General features: G+C 44.4%; 3 protein-coding genes across 11 annotated transcripts; 2 read left to right on the forward strand and 1 right to left on the reverse strand.

The window, feature by feature from the left end:
- The first annotated feature begins 204 nt into the window (after nucleotides 1-204).
- LOC147199817 (oxysterol-binding protein 1-like) lies at nucleotides 205-9,778 on the forward strand. Of its 9 annotated transcripts, none has more exons than XM_086120590.1 (19): nucleotides 205-288; nucleotides 1,799-1,944; nucleotides 2,372-2,580; nucleotides 2,647-2,806; nucleotides 2,996-3,107; nucleotides 3,178-3,376; nucleotides 3,543-3,660; nucleotides 3,758-3,815; nucleotides 4,188-4,355; nucleotides 4,437-4,682; nucleotides 4,826-4,946; nucleotides 5,023-5,126; nucleotides 5,210-5,305; nucleotides 5,963-6,147; nucleotides 6,220-6,449; nucleotides 6,608-6,646; nucleotides 7,415-7,462; nucleotides 8,006-8,071; nucleotides 8,518-9,778. In XM_086120590.1, exons 2-19 carry the CDS (start codon nucleotides 1,808-1,810, stop codon nucleotides 8,679-8,681), a joined length of 2,460 nt encoding a protein of 819 aa, XP_085976716.1. In that variant the 5' UTR covers nucleotides 205-288; nucleotides 1,799-1,807; the 3' UTR covers nucleotides 8,682-9,778. The 9 variants fall into 9 exon arrangements, with proteins under 9 accessions (XP_085976716.1, XP_085976721.1, XP_085976717.1 ...); XM_086120595.1 differs by having other exon boundaries at nucleotides 218-288; nucleotides 1,818-1,944; XM_086120591.1 differs by lacking the exon at nucleotides 205-288 and adding an exon at nucleotides 312-615.
- A 687-nt stretch (nucleotides 9,779-10,465) lies between these two features.
- Nucleotides 10,466-14,224, forward strand: casp3a (caspase 3, apoptosis-related cysteine peptidase a). Its single transcript, XM_086119724.1, has 6 exons — nucleotides 10,466-10,701; nucleotides 10,881-11,005; nucleotides 12,213-12,341; nucleotides 12,691-12,866; nucleotides 13,209-13,320; nucleotides 13,543-14,224. Exons 1-6 carry the CDS (start codon nucleotides 10,640-10,642, stop codon nucleotides 13,770-13,772), a joined length of 834 nt encoding a protein of 277 aa, XP_085975850.1. The 5' UTR covers nucleotides 10,466-10,639; the 3' UTR covers nucleotides 13,773-14,224.
- A 673-nt stretch (nucleotides 14,225-14,897) lies between these two features.
- sart1 (spliceosome associated factor 1, recruiter of U4/U6.U5 tri-snRNP) lies at nucleotides 14,898-17,660 on the reverse strand. The gene has a single exon (XM_086119723.1). It carries the CDS (start codon nucleotides 17,359-17,361, stop codon nucleotides 15,025-15,027), a length of 2,337 nt encoding a protein of 778 aa, XP_085975849.1. The 5' UTR covers nucleotides 17,362-17,660; the 3' UTR covers nucleotides 14,898-15,024.
- Nucleotides 17,661-18,251: the final 591 nt, after the last annotated feature.

An 18,251-nucleotide genomic window follows, 5' to 3' on the forward strand; every position in this document is an offset into this window, starting at 1 on the left:
GCTTTCAAAGTGCTGTCCTCAAGTGGCAATCAAGTTTGACGGTCGACGAGAACTTTCAGTGAGAGTAATGTCAAAGCGTCGTAACATTCGGGGACTTTTGGGTGGTGAAGTCACAAAAATAGAAGTTGTATTTAAGGTGGATTGTTTTTAATTTGTCGACAGCAAGTGTCACACGTCCGACGCGTCCGACCAAAATGGATGACAACTTCCGGTCTAGCTAGCAAGCTTAGTGGCGGCCAGAGTTTAAGGAGATTTTCATGTCTTGAATTGGGTTCCTGCTCTTTCCAGGTAACTCGTTGCAATTATTTGCTCGACACTACTACGATAGCATATAACCGCTTGGGTCACATTCTATGATTGTGCTGCCACCCAAGATATTTTTTATTTATTTAAATGTAATAAAAAAAAGTTTCCGGGAAGAAGACGTTAGCCCACCACCGGCAATTCGCTGTCATCACTTGGCAGCCGATACACGCACATACACGAAGCTGCGTGTTATGACTTATATACTTGATTTTTTTTCCATAAGTGTGAAAAAAAATTGATTAATTTGGCTTTGAATGACAGATTGTCCGGCCATGTCATAATGATGACGCGCATCGGGCCAAGGCAAAGGTATTCCTTTTGTGTGTCGAATGCTTATAGCAGTTATCACAGGGCGTCATATGTCACGTATGTAAAATAGTCACCTCGTTACAAATTAATTCATCCATCCATCATTAAAAAAATAAAAAAATCATTTCTTATATAATGAAATCCCATCAATTCAGATTTGGGTTTCGAGCCAGGGTTAAGGTTTCAAATGAGTTCCAAGCAGGGTTTCAAGTTTGGACTTAATTTCTTTTTTTTTTAACGAGTATGTTGATTTGATGGAGACCCTAAACGTGATGGTGAGCCCCTTCCTTGATTGTCTTATATCTTCCTTCCACTCCCCCTCCTTTTCTTTGCTTTCATCCCTCTTTTTTCCACCCACCCTCCCCTTTGTCCTTCCTTCATCTACTCTTTCCTCATTCCTCACTTCCTTCTTTCCTTCATTACACCCCTCTACTCATATCAATTCTTCCTGTCGTTCCTCGCTACTCGCTGTCATCCCTCTTTCTTTCCTACGTCCTTGGCTCATTTCAACCTTTTACAAACGTTTTTTAATCTGTTGTTCCTCCCATCTTTCATTCCTACCTTCCATTTTGCCTTCCATCTTTCCTTCCTTTCATAACATCTATGTAGCCCACCATCTTTGCGACCCTTTTTTTCCCTCCCCCTCTATACTTCATGTTTCTTTTCCTTTAATCTGGTGTTACCGTATTTCCTTCCCACCTTCCTTTCATATAATTCTTGTATCCTTACTTCCCTAAACCCATGAATATTTCCTTGAAATATCCGTCCTTTCTTTCTTTTTGTAATTTTAAATTCAATGAACTTTAAATTAGGGATTCCAGCCTTATTTTTAAGGTATCGTTATACTTGTGGAGCCTGCTGATACCAGCTATTGCTATGTAAGGCAAAAAAAAAAAAAACTCCTCTTCACCAGCATTTGTTGCCATATGACGGCATTTTGTCACATTGGCAGATCATCGTCTGCTTCAGAAAGATTAATGATTATTTTTTTCATTACGTTGAAATGAAATTTAATTTGTAGTAAGTACTTGTCGGTATTGATGCATACTCAAAGAATCAATTTCCCATACGGGTATCGGCCTGAAAAAGAAGTGGTATCGAATTTACCTACTTTTTGGCTGACCTACTTTTGGCCCACCATGTATATTCAGTGTCAATAAAATGTGCCATGACGCCCCACCAGTCTGCTGTGATGTCATCAGAGTCCAAGCCTCCCACACCCACCCCAGGAGACACATACAAGGGCTGGCTCTTCAAGTGGACCAACTACATCAAAGGTTACCAGAGACGCTGGTTTGTCCTCAGTAATGGGCTGCTTTCGTATTACCGGTAAGAATCAACGTGTCCTTTGCCCTTCCCTTGAGATTAAAGTCCTGTGACTTCACATCACTGGTATTTTTAACAGGAAACCGAATTGTGCGGGTTGTTGCTTACTATCAACAAAACCGAAGCGCTCTTCTTACCTTCTGGTGTGCAGTAGTTAAATCATTTTTGCAAGAGTAACAGATGCGTTACCAGAATACATTTGTGAAGTTAAAAGAGGAAAAACGGCAAGACAAGAGTTGCATCGTAATAAGAATAAAAAACGTGACAAGGATAATCATAATACAATACAATACAGTGGTTTATTTTTTCTAAATTGTATTGTTGCGCGAACGGTTATAAGAAAAAGTTGCAGTTACGGGAAAATGCAATAGTACCAAGAAGAGATAATTGCATTATGAAGGAAAAAAAAGTTTTTTTTAACTGTCCACAGGACCCAGGCCGAGATGGGCCACACGTGCCGTGGCACCATCAACCTGGCCACGGCCAACATCGTCGTGGAGGACTCGTGCAACTTCGTCATCTCCAACGGCGGCGCGCAGACGTACCACCTGAAGGCCAGCTGCGAGGTGGAGCGCCAGCGCTGGATCACCGCCTTGGAGCTCGCCAAGGCAAAGGCCTTCCACATGCAGGATCTGTCGGGTGAGTGGAAAGTTCCCCTTTTCATGTTTGCACTTCCTCAGTCATCTTCATCGCCGTCGTCCGCAGATGAGTCGTCGGACGAAGCGTCTGAAGCGCCCAACGCCTCGGGACAGGGGGGCGGCCGCAACATGGAAATCCAGTCTACACTGCGCACGCTCGGCAGCAAAGTGGAAGACCTCGGCACATGCAACGATCTGATTGTCAAGCACGGATCAGCCCTGCAAAGGTACGGACCCGAAGTCCCCAACGGGCCTTTATACATGGCAGCAAATGTCTTCCTAGGTCATTTTTGACTTTTGGTGTTTTACTGTAGTAGTTAACCCGTGCAGTGGAAGCGTCAGTGTAAACATGATTATAATAAAGTTGGACCAGTCTTCAACTTGTGATGATTGAGTTGACTTTATTCCCCAAACAGATCTTTGTCAGAATTTGAGGGCATTCACGAGGCGGCGGACATGGGCGAGAAGATCAGACAAGTCACCGAGAGGGCCACGCTCTTCCGAATCACCTCCAACGCAATGATCAACGTAAGTCCCCCGGCCCACCGCCGGGAAAGTCCGTGACATCGTCACCGGCTGATCGCTTTGCTGCGCTCAGGCGTGCCGAGACTTCCTGTCCGTAGCTCAGAACCACAGCAAGCGCTGGCAGAAGGCCCTGCAGCTGGAGCGGGCGCAGAGGATCCGCTTGGAGGAGACGCTGGAGCAGCTGGCCAAGCAGCACAACCACCTGGAGAGAGCTTTCAGGGGAGCCACCGTCCTCCCGCCGTCGCGCAGCAACATGGACTTAGGTAGCAAAGGTACGCTTCCCCTGCGGTTGCTTCAGCCTCAATCCTTGCCGTGTTCATTTACGATTTTACATGATTATATCCTTTGCAGTAAGGCTTTGGCCATAAATGTTCACTGTACTACTATTTGTACAAATAAAGGCCGTTGCGACATGTAATCCTCCAGACTTTGTTGCAGGCGGAATGTCGGGAAAGGGAGATGCCAGCGACGAGGATGATGACAACGAGTTCTTTGACGCCATGGAGGACCCGGCGGAGTTCATCACGATTCCCGCCGACCCAAAATATCACAGGTCGCTCGTACACGGGCACAAACCTCTGCCAAGACTTCAGCGCTGGTTATTATGTTAGTGAACAATATGGATGAAACCCTTTTTTTTTTTTGCCCTACAGGAGATCGAGCAGCAACGTAAGCAGGCAGAGCAATGAGACCGGCATGGACGATCTGTCGGTAAACGCGTGTTGATTTACTTTGTGTTGAAAGGAGACACAGTGTGCGTTTTTGTCACAATTTGAGACAGTTGTCAGATTTAACATTAAACAAAAAAAGTTTGTGACATTCTTACATCGATATACACAAAGGAAATTGACAACGGATAATATCCATGTCACGCATATCATGTCTTGTTACCACGATGCTAGGGGCAGAGGTAGGGTGTTGCGACTAGGCAAGTGGCTCCTTGTGGGAAGAGGAAGGTTTTCCCTCGCTCAAGCGAGAATTCATCTCCAAGCTAGCACATGAGTCGCTTGAGAAGCAAATTCTCTAAACCTCCTCTCCCAAGTTTTCCTCCTCATCCTCCCACTCCTCCTGCTCCCGGTTCAGTTCGACGAGCTGTCGCTGGCGTCCGGCCCGGAGTCCCCGCAGCACCTTGAGCTGGAGCCCGTCAGGCGACGACGGACGCGCATCCCAGAAAAGCCCAACTACTACGTCAACCTGTGGAGCATCATGAAGAACTGCATCGGCAAGGAGCTTTCCAAGATACCGATGCCCGTGAGACAGCTGCCGTGCAAAGGGCCACGAGCCACCCCGAAGGCAGTAACGGCCACGCCCCCTCGTCTCCCTCACATCCAGGTGAACTTTAACGAGCCTCTCTCCATGCTGCAACGGCTGTCGGAGGACCTGGAGTACTACGAGCTGCTGGACAAGGCGTCCAAGTGTCGGAGCTCCCTGGAGCAGATGTGCTACGTGGCCGCCTTCACCGTCTCGTCCTACTCCACGACCGTCCACCGCACCAGCAAGCCCTTCAACCCTCTGTTGGGGGAAACCTTCGAGCTGGATCGCCTGCGAGAGTGCGGCTACCGCTCTCTTTGCGAACAGGTAGCTACAACAAGCCCAGCACTTTTTAAAATGTAGTTCTGACCTCCTGCTTATTCCCAGAGTCTGCCTTTTTGATTCTTACTTCATTCCCTTTTTTACAAGATTCCCATGAAATATCTCAAAATGTTTCTTCCGTGACTCAGGTGAGCCACCACCCACCTGCAGCAGCCCACCACGCCATCTCCGAAAAAGGCTGGACGCTCAGACAGGAAATCACCTTAGCCAGCAAGTTCCGAGGAAAATATTTGTCCGTCCTCCCTTTCGGTGAGTGCGCCTTGAGGACGCAAGTCTGCCATTGACATTCCTGATCCATATCATGCAGCCCGTTTGTCTTCCTCAGGTTCCATCCATTGCATATTTGACAAAAGCGCCAACCATTACTCTTGGAAGAAAGTGACCACCACTGTGCACAACATTATCGTGGGCAAGTTATGGATCGATCAGGTAGGGTGACGACGTGACTCCGCGCTAATGTCATCATGCCCGTCGTGACTTTTTTGAACGGCAAAGTTTTTGTTTTTGTCCAGTCGGGGGAGATCGATGTGGTCAACCACAAGACGGGCGATCGCTGCCACCTCAAGTTCACTCCTTACAGTTACTTCTCCAGAGACGTGCCAAGAAAGGTGACTTTTTCTCCTAGGCCCGTGATGCGCTTGTAAACAATGAAACTAAAAAAAAAAAATCGGGTGAAATTTGATTGTAATTTCACTTTTGAAAAATCTGATTATCTGATGTACTGGAAAATGGAATGAATCTGAAGTTTTTCAAATGCAAATTTTAGGGAATCTAAATTACAAATTGAAGTTGAAATACGAATCGATTTTCGTTTGAAATTTGAATTTCATGAAAAATGATCTATAAAATTACATTTAAAATGTTATTCAATAAAATTAAAATCTTAATTGAAAATCTTAAATTACATGATGTCACAGTGTAATTGAATTGGTTTTAATTCAATATCAAGATTAAATTTAATACAAATTAGATTGTTTAATAAATTTTAATTTTATTTACTTAATTTCAACTATAGATCTCAAAAATCTGATTACATTTAAACATCTTTTTTTTTTAATCCCCATGATTTGTAATAAGAGAAACCAATGATTCAAATAAATTATTCAGCTGGTAAAATTGAAAATTTGCGATTTATTTGCAGTGACAGACGCTTTTCTGATTTGATTCAGATTCAAGTTAAAATGTTTTCATGAACTCGTAAATTCCCACAGCAATGTTTCAGGCCCACGCTTGTTTTCAACCACGCTGCGTTTCCCTTCCGAAAGGTGACAGGCGTAGTGACGGACAAAGATGGAAAGGCGCATTACGTGCTGTCGGGCACGTGGGATGAGAAGATGGAGTTCTCCAGGATCATGCAAAGCAGCAAAAGCGAAAACGGCTCTGAGGGCAAACAGAGGACTGTCTACCAGACCCTCAAAGCTAAGGAAATATGGCGGAAGAACCCCTTGCCGTACGTTCTGCCGCAACCCCCGCAAATAATTACCGATGACGTGAATCCGAATAAGGTCTTCTCTTTCCGCAGAGAGGGAGCGGAAAACATGTACTACTTCTCCTCACTGGCACTGACGCTCAACGAACCCGAGGAAGGCGTGGCGCCCACGGACAGCCGGTGGCGGCCTGACCAGCGCCTCATGGAGAAGGGTCACTGGGACGAGGCCAATGCAGAGAAGCAGAGGTTGGAGGAAAAGCAGCGGATGGCTCGCCGGGAAAGGGAGTGGGAGATCGTCAAGGCGGCCGTCACGCCCGAGGATGGTAAGAAACGGGCTCCATCGCGAAGCAAGCCATCTTCGATTCCACGCGAGGGTCTGATATGTCAGCGAGAAAGGAGGACGATGTAGCGACATGCATGCGTGTGTGTGATGTGTCTGTGTATACTATTGTCTACCTCTCTTCTGTGTCCCAACACTAAGCATGTGCCCAGGATCCAAACAGTGACTCGCCTTTGAAAAGCAAGTACTGTACTGTACCGTCTAATCTTAAATGCGGGCTAACTAGCTAAATGTCTAATATTGATGCGAGGAAGTAGCTTTCCAAGTAGCTCAACTGTCAAGTGCGCTAACAATAATGCCAATTTGCACTCTCTTTGTAAGTAACGATAGCGATAGCTTAAATATCCAGTAAGCTAATAATATCGCTAGCTGCCTTTCCAAATAGCCATATGCTTAGCTAACTATCTAAATAGTTAATATTGATACAAGATAGCTTTGCGATGACCCACTTTGTTGGCAAATGAGCTTGCTAGCTTATAATAATGCCAAGTAGTGCGCACTCTTTATTGTATTTCTCAAATACAATAAAAAGAGCACGCTCATTTGGTTTCAGGTGAAAGCAAGTATCACCACGCTGGCTAAATATATAAATAGCTTAACAATAAGGCCAGATAACTTTGTGGGCAGCGATCTCACTGGCTCACAATAATGCCAGTTAACAAATATATCTTTCCGAGTCACTGTTTTGCTAGCTAATTAAGATAGTCTGAGCGAATAATAAATTGAGATAGCTGTGTGTCTTTCGTATAATATAACGTTATAGCTTGCTAGTGATAGCTTGATATATTATGTAGCTTTCTAGCCGTTGTGCTCAACGTGTTCTGTTGGCCATTATGGTGGAACTTTGAAAGTTACGTATTTTTGAAGGAGGTACTTTGTTTAAAAAAAAATTGACAACCACTGCTTTAGCAAAAAATGTTTGTTTGTGTTTGTGTATGTGCATTTTAGCCAACGCGGATGAGATTGGAACGGACGCGAGTGAGATTTCAAATGAAAGCAAGTATCACCACGTAGCCTCGTAGTGTACAGTCATTCATTCGTATTGTTAGGGCTGTGTTGTTTAACATTTTAGCACACCATCCTATGTAGATCTCCCACTTGTGATGTTTTGTGGTCTGACTTCTGAACAATCTAAGCGGGATGTTTAGCACACAAACGAGGGTTAAGAGTGAACATTTAAATTCCAGGTTTCAAGTCAGGATTGAGTTCCAAGTTAGGTGGCCAAATCTGGACTACAGTTTCAAGCCTCGGTTGGCGATTCAAACTTGGGTTTTTAAGACGGTTGATGGGCTATGAATCCAGGATAAGGGGTTTCGAGTTAGGTTTTCACGACCGAGTTGGGATTCCAAGGGAGAGTGTGGGTTTCCAAGCTAGGGTTTGAAGTCTGCAAAACACTAAACACTAATTTCCCCCACCTGTGTCGCAAAATGCTGCACGGCACGTTTGAAGGGTATATTAGCATCGTGTAGCACGTAGTGTAGTAGAGTTGAGTGACTGCTGATGATGTGACAAAGGGTGTTTTTGTGCACTGACGTTCAGCTGACACAGAGGACTCTCTTAACCTTCACGCTGCTGCTGCTCCTCCTTTTCCGCCTCCTGTCACATGCAAGTAGCCTCCCATCGTTCTTCTACTCATTACACGTTAGCACTCCTCATGTTTTTACGCTCTTTTCAGCCCGAGACAATGAAAGTTCATGCGGAGCTACAGCCAAAAAGCAATTAACTAGACAGACAGATAAATAGATAGATAGAAAAATAGAATTACATATCGGGTATTTGAAACGACCACTTTGCCTGATAGAAAAGCCCACTAGCTTAATGCTAACACACAATTCAAAAGGGCAGACAGGCGAGCAAAACCAGTCCACTCGCCTCGATTCAAACTATGCAAAATGACCTGGTTGATTGACAATATATGCCGAAATAAAAAATTTGCAACTATGTTTCTATTGCAATTGATTTCGTGATCGTAAGTTAAAAATGACTGTTACATGGCAGTGTAGCGTTTTGGTGTTGAGTGTTGATTGCGTTTTTCTCTTTATGTCTTCCAGCTGTCCATCCAGACAGCTACCAGGCGCTGTGGTTCGAGAAGATGGACGAACCCACGTCGGGAGAGAGCATGCATGTCTACAAGGGAGGCTACTGGGAGACCAAGGACAGTGGTGGCGGTTGGGATGTTTGCCCCGACATATTCTCACCACAGTCTATCAAATGAAAGCCAACGGTGGAAAGGATATCACGCAGGAAAAAAAAAAAAGTTGCTTCACAACAATGAACAAAAATGTTATTGAAAAATACTGTACTGTAGTCCTCTTTTCATGAAAATGTCATGTTTGGAGAATTTCAAAAATATGTATGTTACAACGGCGGAGAAAATCAATTTGAGAAAAGGAGAGAGTTTTCACAAAGCAAATCTTTTGAGGGATTTTTTTAAAATAGAATAGTTACAATTTTGTAAATAAAATAGGTAACCTTCCAAAAAAAGTTGTAATATGAGAAATAAGTTAGAATTTTACGAGGAGAAATATTACTGCAAGAAAAGGTTGTAATATGGGAAAAGAGTTACAATTTATAAGAAATATTTAATATTTTGAGAACGTGATGAGAATAAAGTAAAAGTTGTATGTTACAAGAAAAAATGTAATTTTGCAAGAATCAAGTTACAAGTCATGTTAAACTTAAAGGAAAATGTAATATGTAAATTAAATTGTAATTTTACAAGAAAAACAGGTATCATTTACCTAGTTAAAATCCCCACCTCCACCTCAGTTTTTTTCCGAAATAAAAGTAATGAGAGACAAAATTTGCGGAATAATTTTGTGAGAATTTCGTAAGATTTTTTTTTTTAACAGAACCACAAAAAAGCCCAAATTTGTAATTTACACAAAACCGTAATGTTACATGAAAAAAGGTTAGACTATGCAACTGTTGCCAAAAGTATTTTTCCTCACTTCCAGGGTTGCCATCCTAAAAAACTGTACAGACAAGATTTTCATCTAAAGAGTCAAATACTGTATTTAATAAATTAAAATAAAGACAAATACTTAGGAGTGCAAACTGTATTTTTTGTCCAGCTTTGTACAATGTAAGGGTCCTTTCGGACTATGCAGTGAATGAGATTCCTTATTTTGTTTCACTTATTTAAGTGTACTTACTTTCTGTTGTCAAATATTGTTTGACATTTTTACATGCTGTAGTATATCTCTCCGTGTATTCCCCCTCCCGCCTCCCCCGGAAACAGTGGTGCCTATACGAGTTTAATATGTTCGATAATATACTGTTCCTGGTTTCAATAAATTAGTGATTGTCAAATGTCTACAATTCTACGAAAGTATATAAATAAGAATAGAGTCATATTTTTTAGCAATTTAAGTGAAATAACATCGAGTTTGAGAGAAATGTTGCATATTTGGAAATAGTAAAAATAATTTTGTTGTGCATTGCAATGAAAAAAATCCAATTTCGTCATAATTGTATTACAGAAGATTGAAACGGGTGAAAAACGTACAGTACATGTTTCAAGAATGAAGTTAGAAACAGAAAAAAATTGTTCTAGATTTTTTGTTAATGTGAAGGAAAAAAACAATTTAAAAAAGACAGTTTTAAAACAAAAAAATATAAGAACCGTTGCAGTTTTATGATAGAATTGTAATTCTAATTTCGTATAATGGGAAATTTAAAAGCATTTACAGGATAAAAATCACTTGAATCAACTATGAGAATTTTTATTGTATTTGCGGTGTATTCTTTACCAATTATAATGGTGACTTTTCAATCATTATTTTTATCGAGTTTTCGTTTTCATTCATAACTTAAAATTTTTTATATTTTTGCAGTTGTATTTGGTAACTATTCTAAATATCATTTTGTCATAGACAGGTATTACATGTTTTTGCTTATGATTTTTTTTCTTCCCCACCACATAAATTTCCTGTTTCAGACCCCGCCCGTACGGCAAGCTCGTGGTAATAACACGAACGTACCAAAAAGCGTGACGTCACTGGCTTTTGTTTCCTAGCTAGGCGTTGCTTCCTAGTGAAGTACAGCAACAGCTCACTAGCTCCCTCCCGGTCTACCGCTCATTACCGGGTGTGAACTTACAAATAAATAATTACGTGCGATTGTGTAATCACTAGAAGCGGAGTAGGTGTTAATATTAAACGTTTCGTAAGGATGTCGGTTAACGGGTCCGCTGGAGTTGACTGCACGAACGCGAGAAAAGGCGACGGACAAGCGTGAGTTGAATTATTTATGAGTCAGCGAGCAGCTACTCGTGGTTGCCATTGACGAAGAATCGAAACACCTGTGCCGTAGTCGTGTAGTTTATTGTGAAAGTATTTGTATTGATTCATTTTAAAAGTTGTGTGCGTGTGTGTGTCTGTGTCTGTGTCTGTCTGTGTACGCTCGGCGCCAGGTCCGAGACCTGCGTGGACGTGGATGCCCGCAAGGCTGCGGCACACAGTTACAGATACAGCCTGCAGTTCCCCTCCATTGGACAATGTATCATCATCAACAACAAGAATTTCGACAGGAGGACAGGTTTGAATCCATCTATCTGTTCTATAATACTACATCATCAACAGGAGTTCAGAACATTTCGTGAGTCTCTCCCATCCTGTCCATAATCGAGTGGCTGCGTATGGGCATACGGATCGCTCTCTCATAATCTTGGCATCATTGGAACTGGATTTATTTTGCAAAGATGAAATGTAGAAGAACAATGGATTATCAAGGCGCACTGAAATTGAAAATATTGTTCCAATGCAATGCAATACTGCAAACTCGAACTGAGTGACGTAATAGCACATGCGATCGAGAGGATAGTCGCTCTTAAAATCGTTTCTGAACATTTTCGATAGCTCCAGCCCCGATTCTCATCTTGGCTGTATTTCGCAAAAGCATTTTCATTCTCACGCCGCTTCCCGGTCTGTTTTACGCCTCCTCCATCCCTATGAATTGGTCAATAAAAATTCTGTATGATAAAACAGTCCAATTAAAATCTTTGTCATTGTATTCATGAAGGAACCAAAAAAAAAAAGCGATGTCATTCATTTTATATTTTTGAAATATCGGAATCGGCATCAGATGCTGAGATTCTCCTTAGGAGTGACAAGGATGGACAGGATCAGAAATGAGGTCATCAGAGGGCCAACTCAGACAGGAAAGTTTGGAGAAAAAGTGAGAGAGCGGCCAGACTGAGATGGTTTGGACATGTACAGAGGAGGGACAGTGGATACATTGGTAGGAGAATGTTAGAGATGGAGCTACCAGGTAGGAGACAGAGAGGAAGGCCAAAGAGGAGATTCATGGATGCCGTGAGGGAAGACATGCAGGTAGTTGGAGCAAGAGTAGAGGATGCAGAGAACAGGGAAAGATGGAAATTAATGACTCGCTGTGGCAACCCCTGAAAAGGGACAAGCCAAAAGGAGAAGAAGATGATCGGAATCGGCATCAGCTGTCAAATAATCCATATCGTTCAAACCCTAGTTAAGGGCCTGTGTGTAGTATTTCTATATTCACAGTGTGTTTGCTGTTCACTTTTGGAAATTATCTTGTCAGATGTCCGGCAGGAAGCGAACGTAACCACAAGTGTTAGTTTGACGTGCGTCAGATCACAAGGAACCACGTTTCTCTTTTAGTTCCTCTTCCACTTTTGGACCTTGGATGAAATCAAAAGTGAGGGTTGGGGTGTTTCGTTTCTGTTAGTTTTTTTTCCCCCATTTAAATGTTGTTTATGTTGTCACAGGCATGAATCCACGCAACGGTACCGACGTGGACGCGGCCAACGCCATGAAAGTGTTCGGCAAGTTGGGTTACCGGTGCAAAATTTACAATGACCAGACAGTGACGCAAATGAAACAGGTTTTAACTACAGGTGAGGGCATAAAGCCACTCCTACGCTCATAATCCTGGATTGCTATACACACACACACACACACACACATTATTCCACATCATTCAGTATTGTTCCATCACATTCAATACCAATCTACATCGTTCAGTATCATGCTGCAATTTTTCACCACTATTATTGCACGTCATGGCATATCATTTCAGTTCGTTCAATTTCATTTCACATCGTTTAGTATCATTCCCACTTTTCTCCGACACACGTTTCACCAATTTGGTCATTCAGTAGCATTCCATAGTTCCAGTATCATGGGATCGGCATCAGCCTAAAAAAAAAAAAAAAAATCTGTGTCTTTCCTCTCTCTTTTCCCCAGTGTCCAAGGAGGATCACGGCGGCTGTGCGTCGCTGGTGTGCGTGTTGCTTAGTCACGGCGACGAAGGCGTTTTCTTCGGCACCGACGGTTCCATCGAGCTCAAACACCTCACCTCGCTTTTCCGCGGGGATCGCTGCAAGACGCTGGTGGGCAAGCCCAAACTATTCTTCATACAGGTACCGGCACTCATTTCAAAATAGTCCCCCTTTGTCGACGTCTGAGCCAAGCTAAATTGAACATGAAACAGGACGTGCGGATTTGCAGAGTGACACTGTCACCTTGTTGCGCATTTTAAGTATTGCGAGAACATTTCCTCAATTTTCCTTTAAGTGTCTTTTTAATCATTTTTTTGGATTATGACAAAGAAGAAAAGCTGTGAGAACAAGTCATCATTTCCCAAGAAAACAAATTGAGAAAAATAGTTGTGATATGTTAACATCATAGGATTTTTTTTTTTATGTTACAAAACATCATTAGTTATGAGAACATTGTTTTGTCTCTCTTTTTCCACGACGAAGGCATGCAGAGGCACCGAGCTGGATGCCGGCATCGAAACGGACAGCGCCGACGACGGCGCCGCCAGGATCCCCGTCGAGGCAGACTTCCTCTACGCCTATTCCACTGCGCCAGGTCGCTTCATCTTATACTGTATACGATACATGACCTTTGATCTAAATCAGGATCGATTAAAAAAAATAGATGGTTGGAAAGACATTGCCTTTTTTTTTCCAGCATTCATGATGGTCATAATTTAGACAATCTTTTAATGACCCAAGGGGGGGAAAAATGTAAATGTTCGTTTGTTTACGTTTGAAGTCCTTGCCTATTTTTGTACATTAATTATCCGTGCAGGATATTACTCGTGGAGGAACACCATGACGGGCTCGTGGTTTGTCCAGTCGCTCTGCGAGATGCTGAGCGCACACGGCCACGCGCTGGAGCTGCAGCACATCCTCACCCGCGTCAACCACAAGGTGGCGCTGGAGTTTGAGTCGGTCTCCACCGCGCCGGGCTTCGACGCCAAGAAGCAGATCCCGTGCATCGTGTCCATGCTGACTAAGGAGATGTACTTTGTACCCTGACCCACACCAGCTCTATTTCGGATCTTTTCCGTTTACGTGCATTTCGATGGAGTTTGTAGACATTATTTTGTTGTTTTTTGTGTGTGTTAAACAATTCATGATCAATTTTGATGTATGTTTGCTGTTCATACAATTCAGGGAGGTATGAAGCCACTAGTGTATGCCTTGTATATGCAAGCTTGGACAAAAGTAGGAATAGCACCAAAAAAATTAATAAAAATTTAAATGTAGACCTACTCCAATTACATTCCTAAATGTTTAATCTCGTAAAATTTAATTAGCGTTTCCAAATAGGAACAGAAACCGTTCGCCATCTCCCACTGCTTTCCTTTTTCCCTTCCGTAAGTTTACATTTATAGTGTCAACCTACTTTTGCCCCATTGTGTATGTGTGGACCAGCAGAACATCTGAAAGCAAAACTTAAAAGTTCCAAATATAGTTAACACACAGAATGCTGGGAATGTCTTTTTTTTTTTAATGGTCCTTGATGGACGACCTAAAATGGTCACCGATTGGAAAAGACCGCCCACTCCTTTGCTGATGGCCACAGACTTAAATGCGAATGGACTAATAATTGGCCCCTTGCGACTGAAGCCAAACGGCAACCATCTTATATTGCCACTGTTACTGACAAGGTGTTTTGTTTTTGGTTTATTTTAAGTTTGTATTTTGCATTGATTTGTTTATTTATTTTTCCTGCTTTGCTTTCAATTCATTTTTGATGGTTGCGACAATATGATGCAGACTCATCGAATAGCACTCAGAGATGTATCTTGTGAGAGAACATTTATCATTTCATTCTTGTCGATGAAATGTGCATGCGGCGCTACTCTCGGATTTAGTGGTTGGTGCAACAGCGTGCCACACACTCTTGCATTTTCGCAGTAGAAACAAAATATTTCGAACATGCCGCAGAAAAATCTTTTTTTTTTAAGGGTATAGGCGTCCTCTTAGCGAGTGGCAACTTAAAATGACCGCTGGTGGCTTTACTTTTTAGCACTGCGAGTAAGTGGCAGTGTTAGTCCATTGTAAATCGGTGCTAATGGCACTGGCATTTATGTAAGGTGTCTTAAGTAGCATGGCATCACCGCGCTTAAATCCTCAAAATAAGCAAAGAAAAACAAATCTTTGTCTGCATTTTATTGTGTCATTTGTAACTATTCCACCTACAACCATTTTGGATTTGTAGCAATCACTCTAAAACACAAATGCGGTATATATACGTGTTTGGAAGAAAAAAAAAAGTAAGTATTTATTTGGTGATGGTGTTGGCGTTCATGCTCTTGCCACTTCCGCTGAGCACGATGTAGGGCGTTTTCTGCGACTTCTGCTTCTCCTGAAGAAGCGCCACCGTCCCCAGCGGCGTGTCGCTGCTGCTCATCTTCTTCAGCAGCGCCTCCTCCTCCAGCTTCTTCATCCGGCGCTCCGTCTTCATCTTGCCCGAGCCCTTGCCGTGGAATCTGTGCGACAGCTGCCGGAAGGCCTCCTTGGGGGTCAGCTTGCGTCCCGACTCGTCCACGTACTCGATCTTGACGTCGGGTTTGTAGCCGTCCTTGTCCTTGAAGTCCTGCGTGAAGCCGCGGTACTCCTCGCGGCGGCTGTACTTGTCGTCGAAGCCCATCTTGTCCTCAATGCAGTAGTTGTCGTTGGGCAGGGCGCCTTTGGTGGCTTTGACTCGTGCCACTTTTTGCACCTCCGTCTCCAGCAGTCCTTTGTTCTTGCACAGGTGCAAGGCGGCGGCCAGGCCCGAGTTGACGATGGGCTCCTCATCCAGAATGGTGGCGGAGGCCGTGGCGAAGTCGGGGTGCGTCTGCTCCTCGTCCAGGTTGACGCTGCTCCAGCCCATTTTGTCCTCACCATCCGAGTTGGAGTCGTCAGCGCCTTCCCTCTCCTCCTCCTGCTCAAAGTCCATCATGTCTTCCTGGTCCTCGCGGTTGCCCGACAGGCCGTAGGTGGGAATGTCGCCCAGCGTCCGGCAAAACTCGGAGGTGGCGTTAAAGACGATGTTGTTGCGCTTCTCTGCGTCATTGTCGGCATCGTCTTTGGCGAGTCGCTTCACCCGCTCGGCGATCTTCTCACCGGAGTCTTTGAGGAGCCGCTTCTGCCGCAGCTTCCTCTGCTTCTCCAGTTGCTTCTGCAGCTCCTGCTCGGCCTCATCCTCCTCAATGACGCTGGGCTCGGGCGGCGTGAAATCCTCGTCGTCGCTGATGTCCATATCCGCCGTCCGGATGTCGTCTGACATTTGCGGCTCCGCTGTTGTAGGCGCCACTTCGTGTGGCCACTTAGTGCCGTTCTCGTCGTCGTCTACATATTCCCCCTTTCGTCCCCGCCCGCGCGCCCTGGAGCCGAAGTCTGTCTTGCGCGAGTCGTCCAGGAGCAACAAGTCTGCCACTGTCGTCTTCTCCTTCTTCCGGATTTTCTTCACGCGCCGTTTGGTCTTTTTGAAGCCCACCATCTCCTGAGGCGAGTAGTACTCGGACGCAATCATGAGCGAGGGCATCTCCAAGGATTGCGCCTGGCTGCGGAGTGTCTCCCGCATGACCTGAAGCTCCCGCTCCCGCTCACCATCGACCACGCCGCCCGTCTTCAAGCGGAAGCTTTTCTTCTTTTCGCCCTCGATCTCCTCATCATACTTGGACAGCACCGACCGCGACTTGAACGTCACCATGTCGTCCACGCTTTCCTCCTCCTCGTACGGCTTGTAGTCGGGCTTCTTCTTCTTCAGCTCCACATTCTTGTCCGCCTTCTCCTTGTCCACCAGCCCCACATTCTCCAGCACATCCTCCTCCTCCTCCAGCACGCCTTTGTCCTGCAGCGTGAGGATGACCGTCTGGCCCTCGCCAAAGGAGTCCACTTTGTGCTGCACTTTAAGACCCTTCAGGTCCCGCGCCGTGTATGCGCTGTTTTTCCGTCCTTGCCCGAATTCCTCCTCCACCAGGGTGCTCACGCCAAACTCCTGGTCCATCTCCTCCAGGAGTTTGGCTCTCTTCTCCGCCATCTCTTTCTCCTTTGCCGCCGTCCGGTTCTTCTCCACCCAAGCGGCGGTGTCCTCCAGCCAGTCCTCCTCAGCCAGCGTCTTGACTTTGCCAAGCTTCTGGTTCAGCAGGCGCTTCTCCTTCATGGCAGCCAGCTTCTCCTTGATATCTTTCTGCTTCTGCATGAGAGCAGGGTTGATGGTCTCTGCAACCAGCGGCTCTTCCTTAGTGCCAAGTTCCTTCTTGTTGTCATTTAAGTCCAGCGGTTTTAGACCCAGCTTGGCTCGGAGCTTGTTGGTCTCCTCGATGCTGAGTGATGCATCTCCACTAGCAGACTGAGCTTGCGTCTCACCGTTTCCCTCCTCGTAAGCCTTATCAAGTTTCTCCTTCTTGATGCGAGGCTCCCCTCCGGAACTCCTCTCGCCCTTGCTGCGACTATCGCGCCCACTCCTGTCCCTGGACGGGGACCGCTTTCGCCTCTCCTTCTCCCGAGTACCATCTCGGTCCGATGCGTCTCTGTCGCGCTCCTTGCGTCGGTGTTTCTTGTGCTCGCGACGGCGGTCCTCAGCTTCTCTGTCGCGAGCCTTTTCCTTATGTTTCTTGGACGAACCCATTGTTGTTTCCTCTGCGGTGGCAAGTTAGGAGGAAATATTCGCCCGCTAAGCAATGAGCGAGTGATAGCAAAATGTGGTAGCTTTGAATAGCTAACGCGCTAGCATAGATGATTCGCTCCAATGAAAGACTTTAACTCATCCAGCAAGCGGACAAAAACAAATCGCCGTCTCTTTGGTCGACACTTTGCAAAGCCGCGTCAAGATAAATGAGCTAATGAATCATTAATGGTCAATTTGGAGTTTTCGTCCAAGCTCCTACCACTCCGGCGATGAAATGCAGACGACACAACACAACTACGTTGGAGAAGTCATTTCCGGTTGTTTAAAATTAAGTGACTGCCATCTACAGGTCAGGCTGATTGTTGCATCAAGAAAGCGTTGCCACCGATCCCAAAATACTGTACTAAAAAAAACAAAAAGACGCGGCCTTTTTGTTACGAGTCATTTATCAGTCGGATCTAGGAAACGTTATAATTGATAATTGTGTAAATGTAGATTTCTGATTGCCATGCTCACAAGTTACATTTAAGAATAATCATTTAGCCCGCATTATTTACACATGAATTAGGAAAAACACATCTTCATTAACATGCTTTAAAAAATAAGACATTTTCCCAGTTAGAGTGTCGCTAAGCAATTTGTCACACATTAGCGACTTGACGTGGATTTCTTGGCAATAAGGTGAGATAACACCCTGAAAAACAAAATTAGCCAAAGTAATAGTTTGGTTCTTTGTTTCGTGGATCTTTTTTAAAAACCGGTGCTGCACTGTAACTTTCAAGCTCAATCTTTTTTTTTTTTTTATTCTTTTTTTTTAAACCGGTGCTGGACTGTCACTTTAAAGCTCGTCGTGCGGTCCTTGTCGCGGCTTAGTGACGACACATTGATTT

This window comes from Hippocampus guttulatus, chromosome 9, assembly GCF_054856545.1.
Source record: "Hippocampus guttulatus isolate MCC_2025c chromosome 9, RoL_Hgut_1.0, whole genome shotgun sequence".
NCBI classification, from domain to species: domain Eukaryota; kingdom Metazoa; phylum Chordata; class Actinopteri; order Syngnathiformes; family Syngnathidae; genus Hippocampus; species Hippocampus guttulatus.

Bases quoted from the DNA above. Each gene is read 5' to 3' on its own strand.
- LOC147199817 (XM_086120588.1), top strand. From the start codon at position 870: ATGGAGACCCTAAACGTGATG. The intron at 3,108-3,177 runs GTAAGTCCCCCG...TGCTGCGCTCAG, and splicing joins CCTCCAACGCAATGATCAAC to GCGTGCCGAGACTTCCTGTC. The intron at 5,127-5,209 runs GTAGGGTGACGA...GTTTTTGTCCAG, and splicing joins GCAAGTTATGGATCGATCAG to TCGGGGGAGATCGATGTGGT.
- casp3a (XM_086119724.1), top strand. From the start codon at position 10,640: ATGTCGGTTAACGGGTCCGCTGGAGTTGACTGCACGAACGCGAGAAAA. The intron at 10,702-10,880 runs GTGAGTTGAATT...GCTCGGCGCCAG, and splicing joins AGAAAAGGCGACGGACAAGC to GTCCGAGACCTGCGTGGACG. The intron at 12,342-12,690 runs GTGAGGGCATAA...TCTTTTCCCCAG, and splicing joins GAAACAGGTTTTAACTACAG to TGTCCAAGGAGGATCACGGC.
- sart1 (XM_086119723.1), bottom strand. From the start codon at position 17,361: ATGGGTTCGTCCAAGAAACATAAGGAAAAGGCTCGCGACAGAGAAGCT.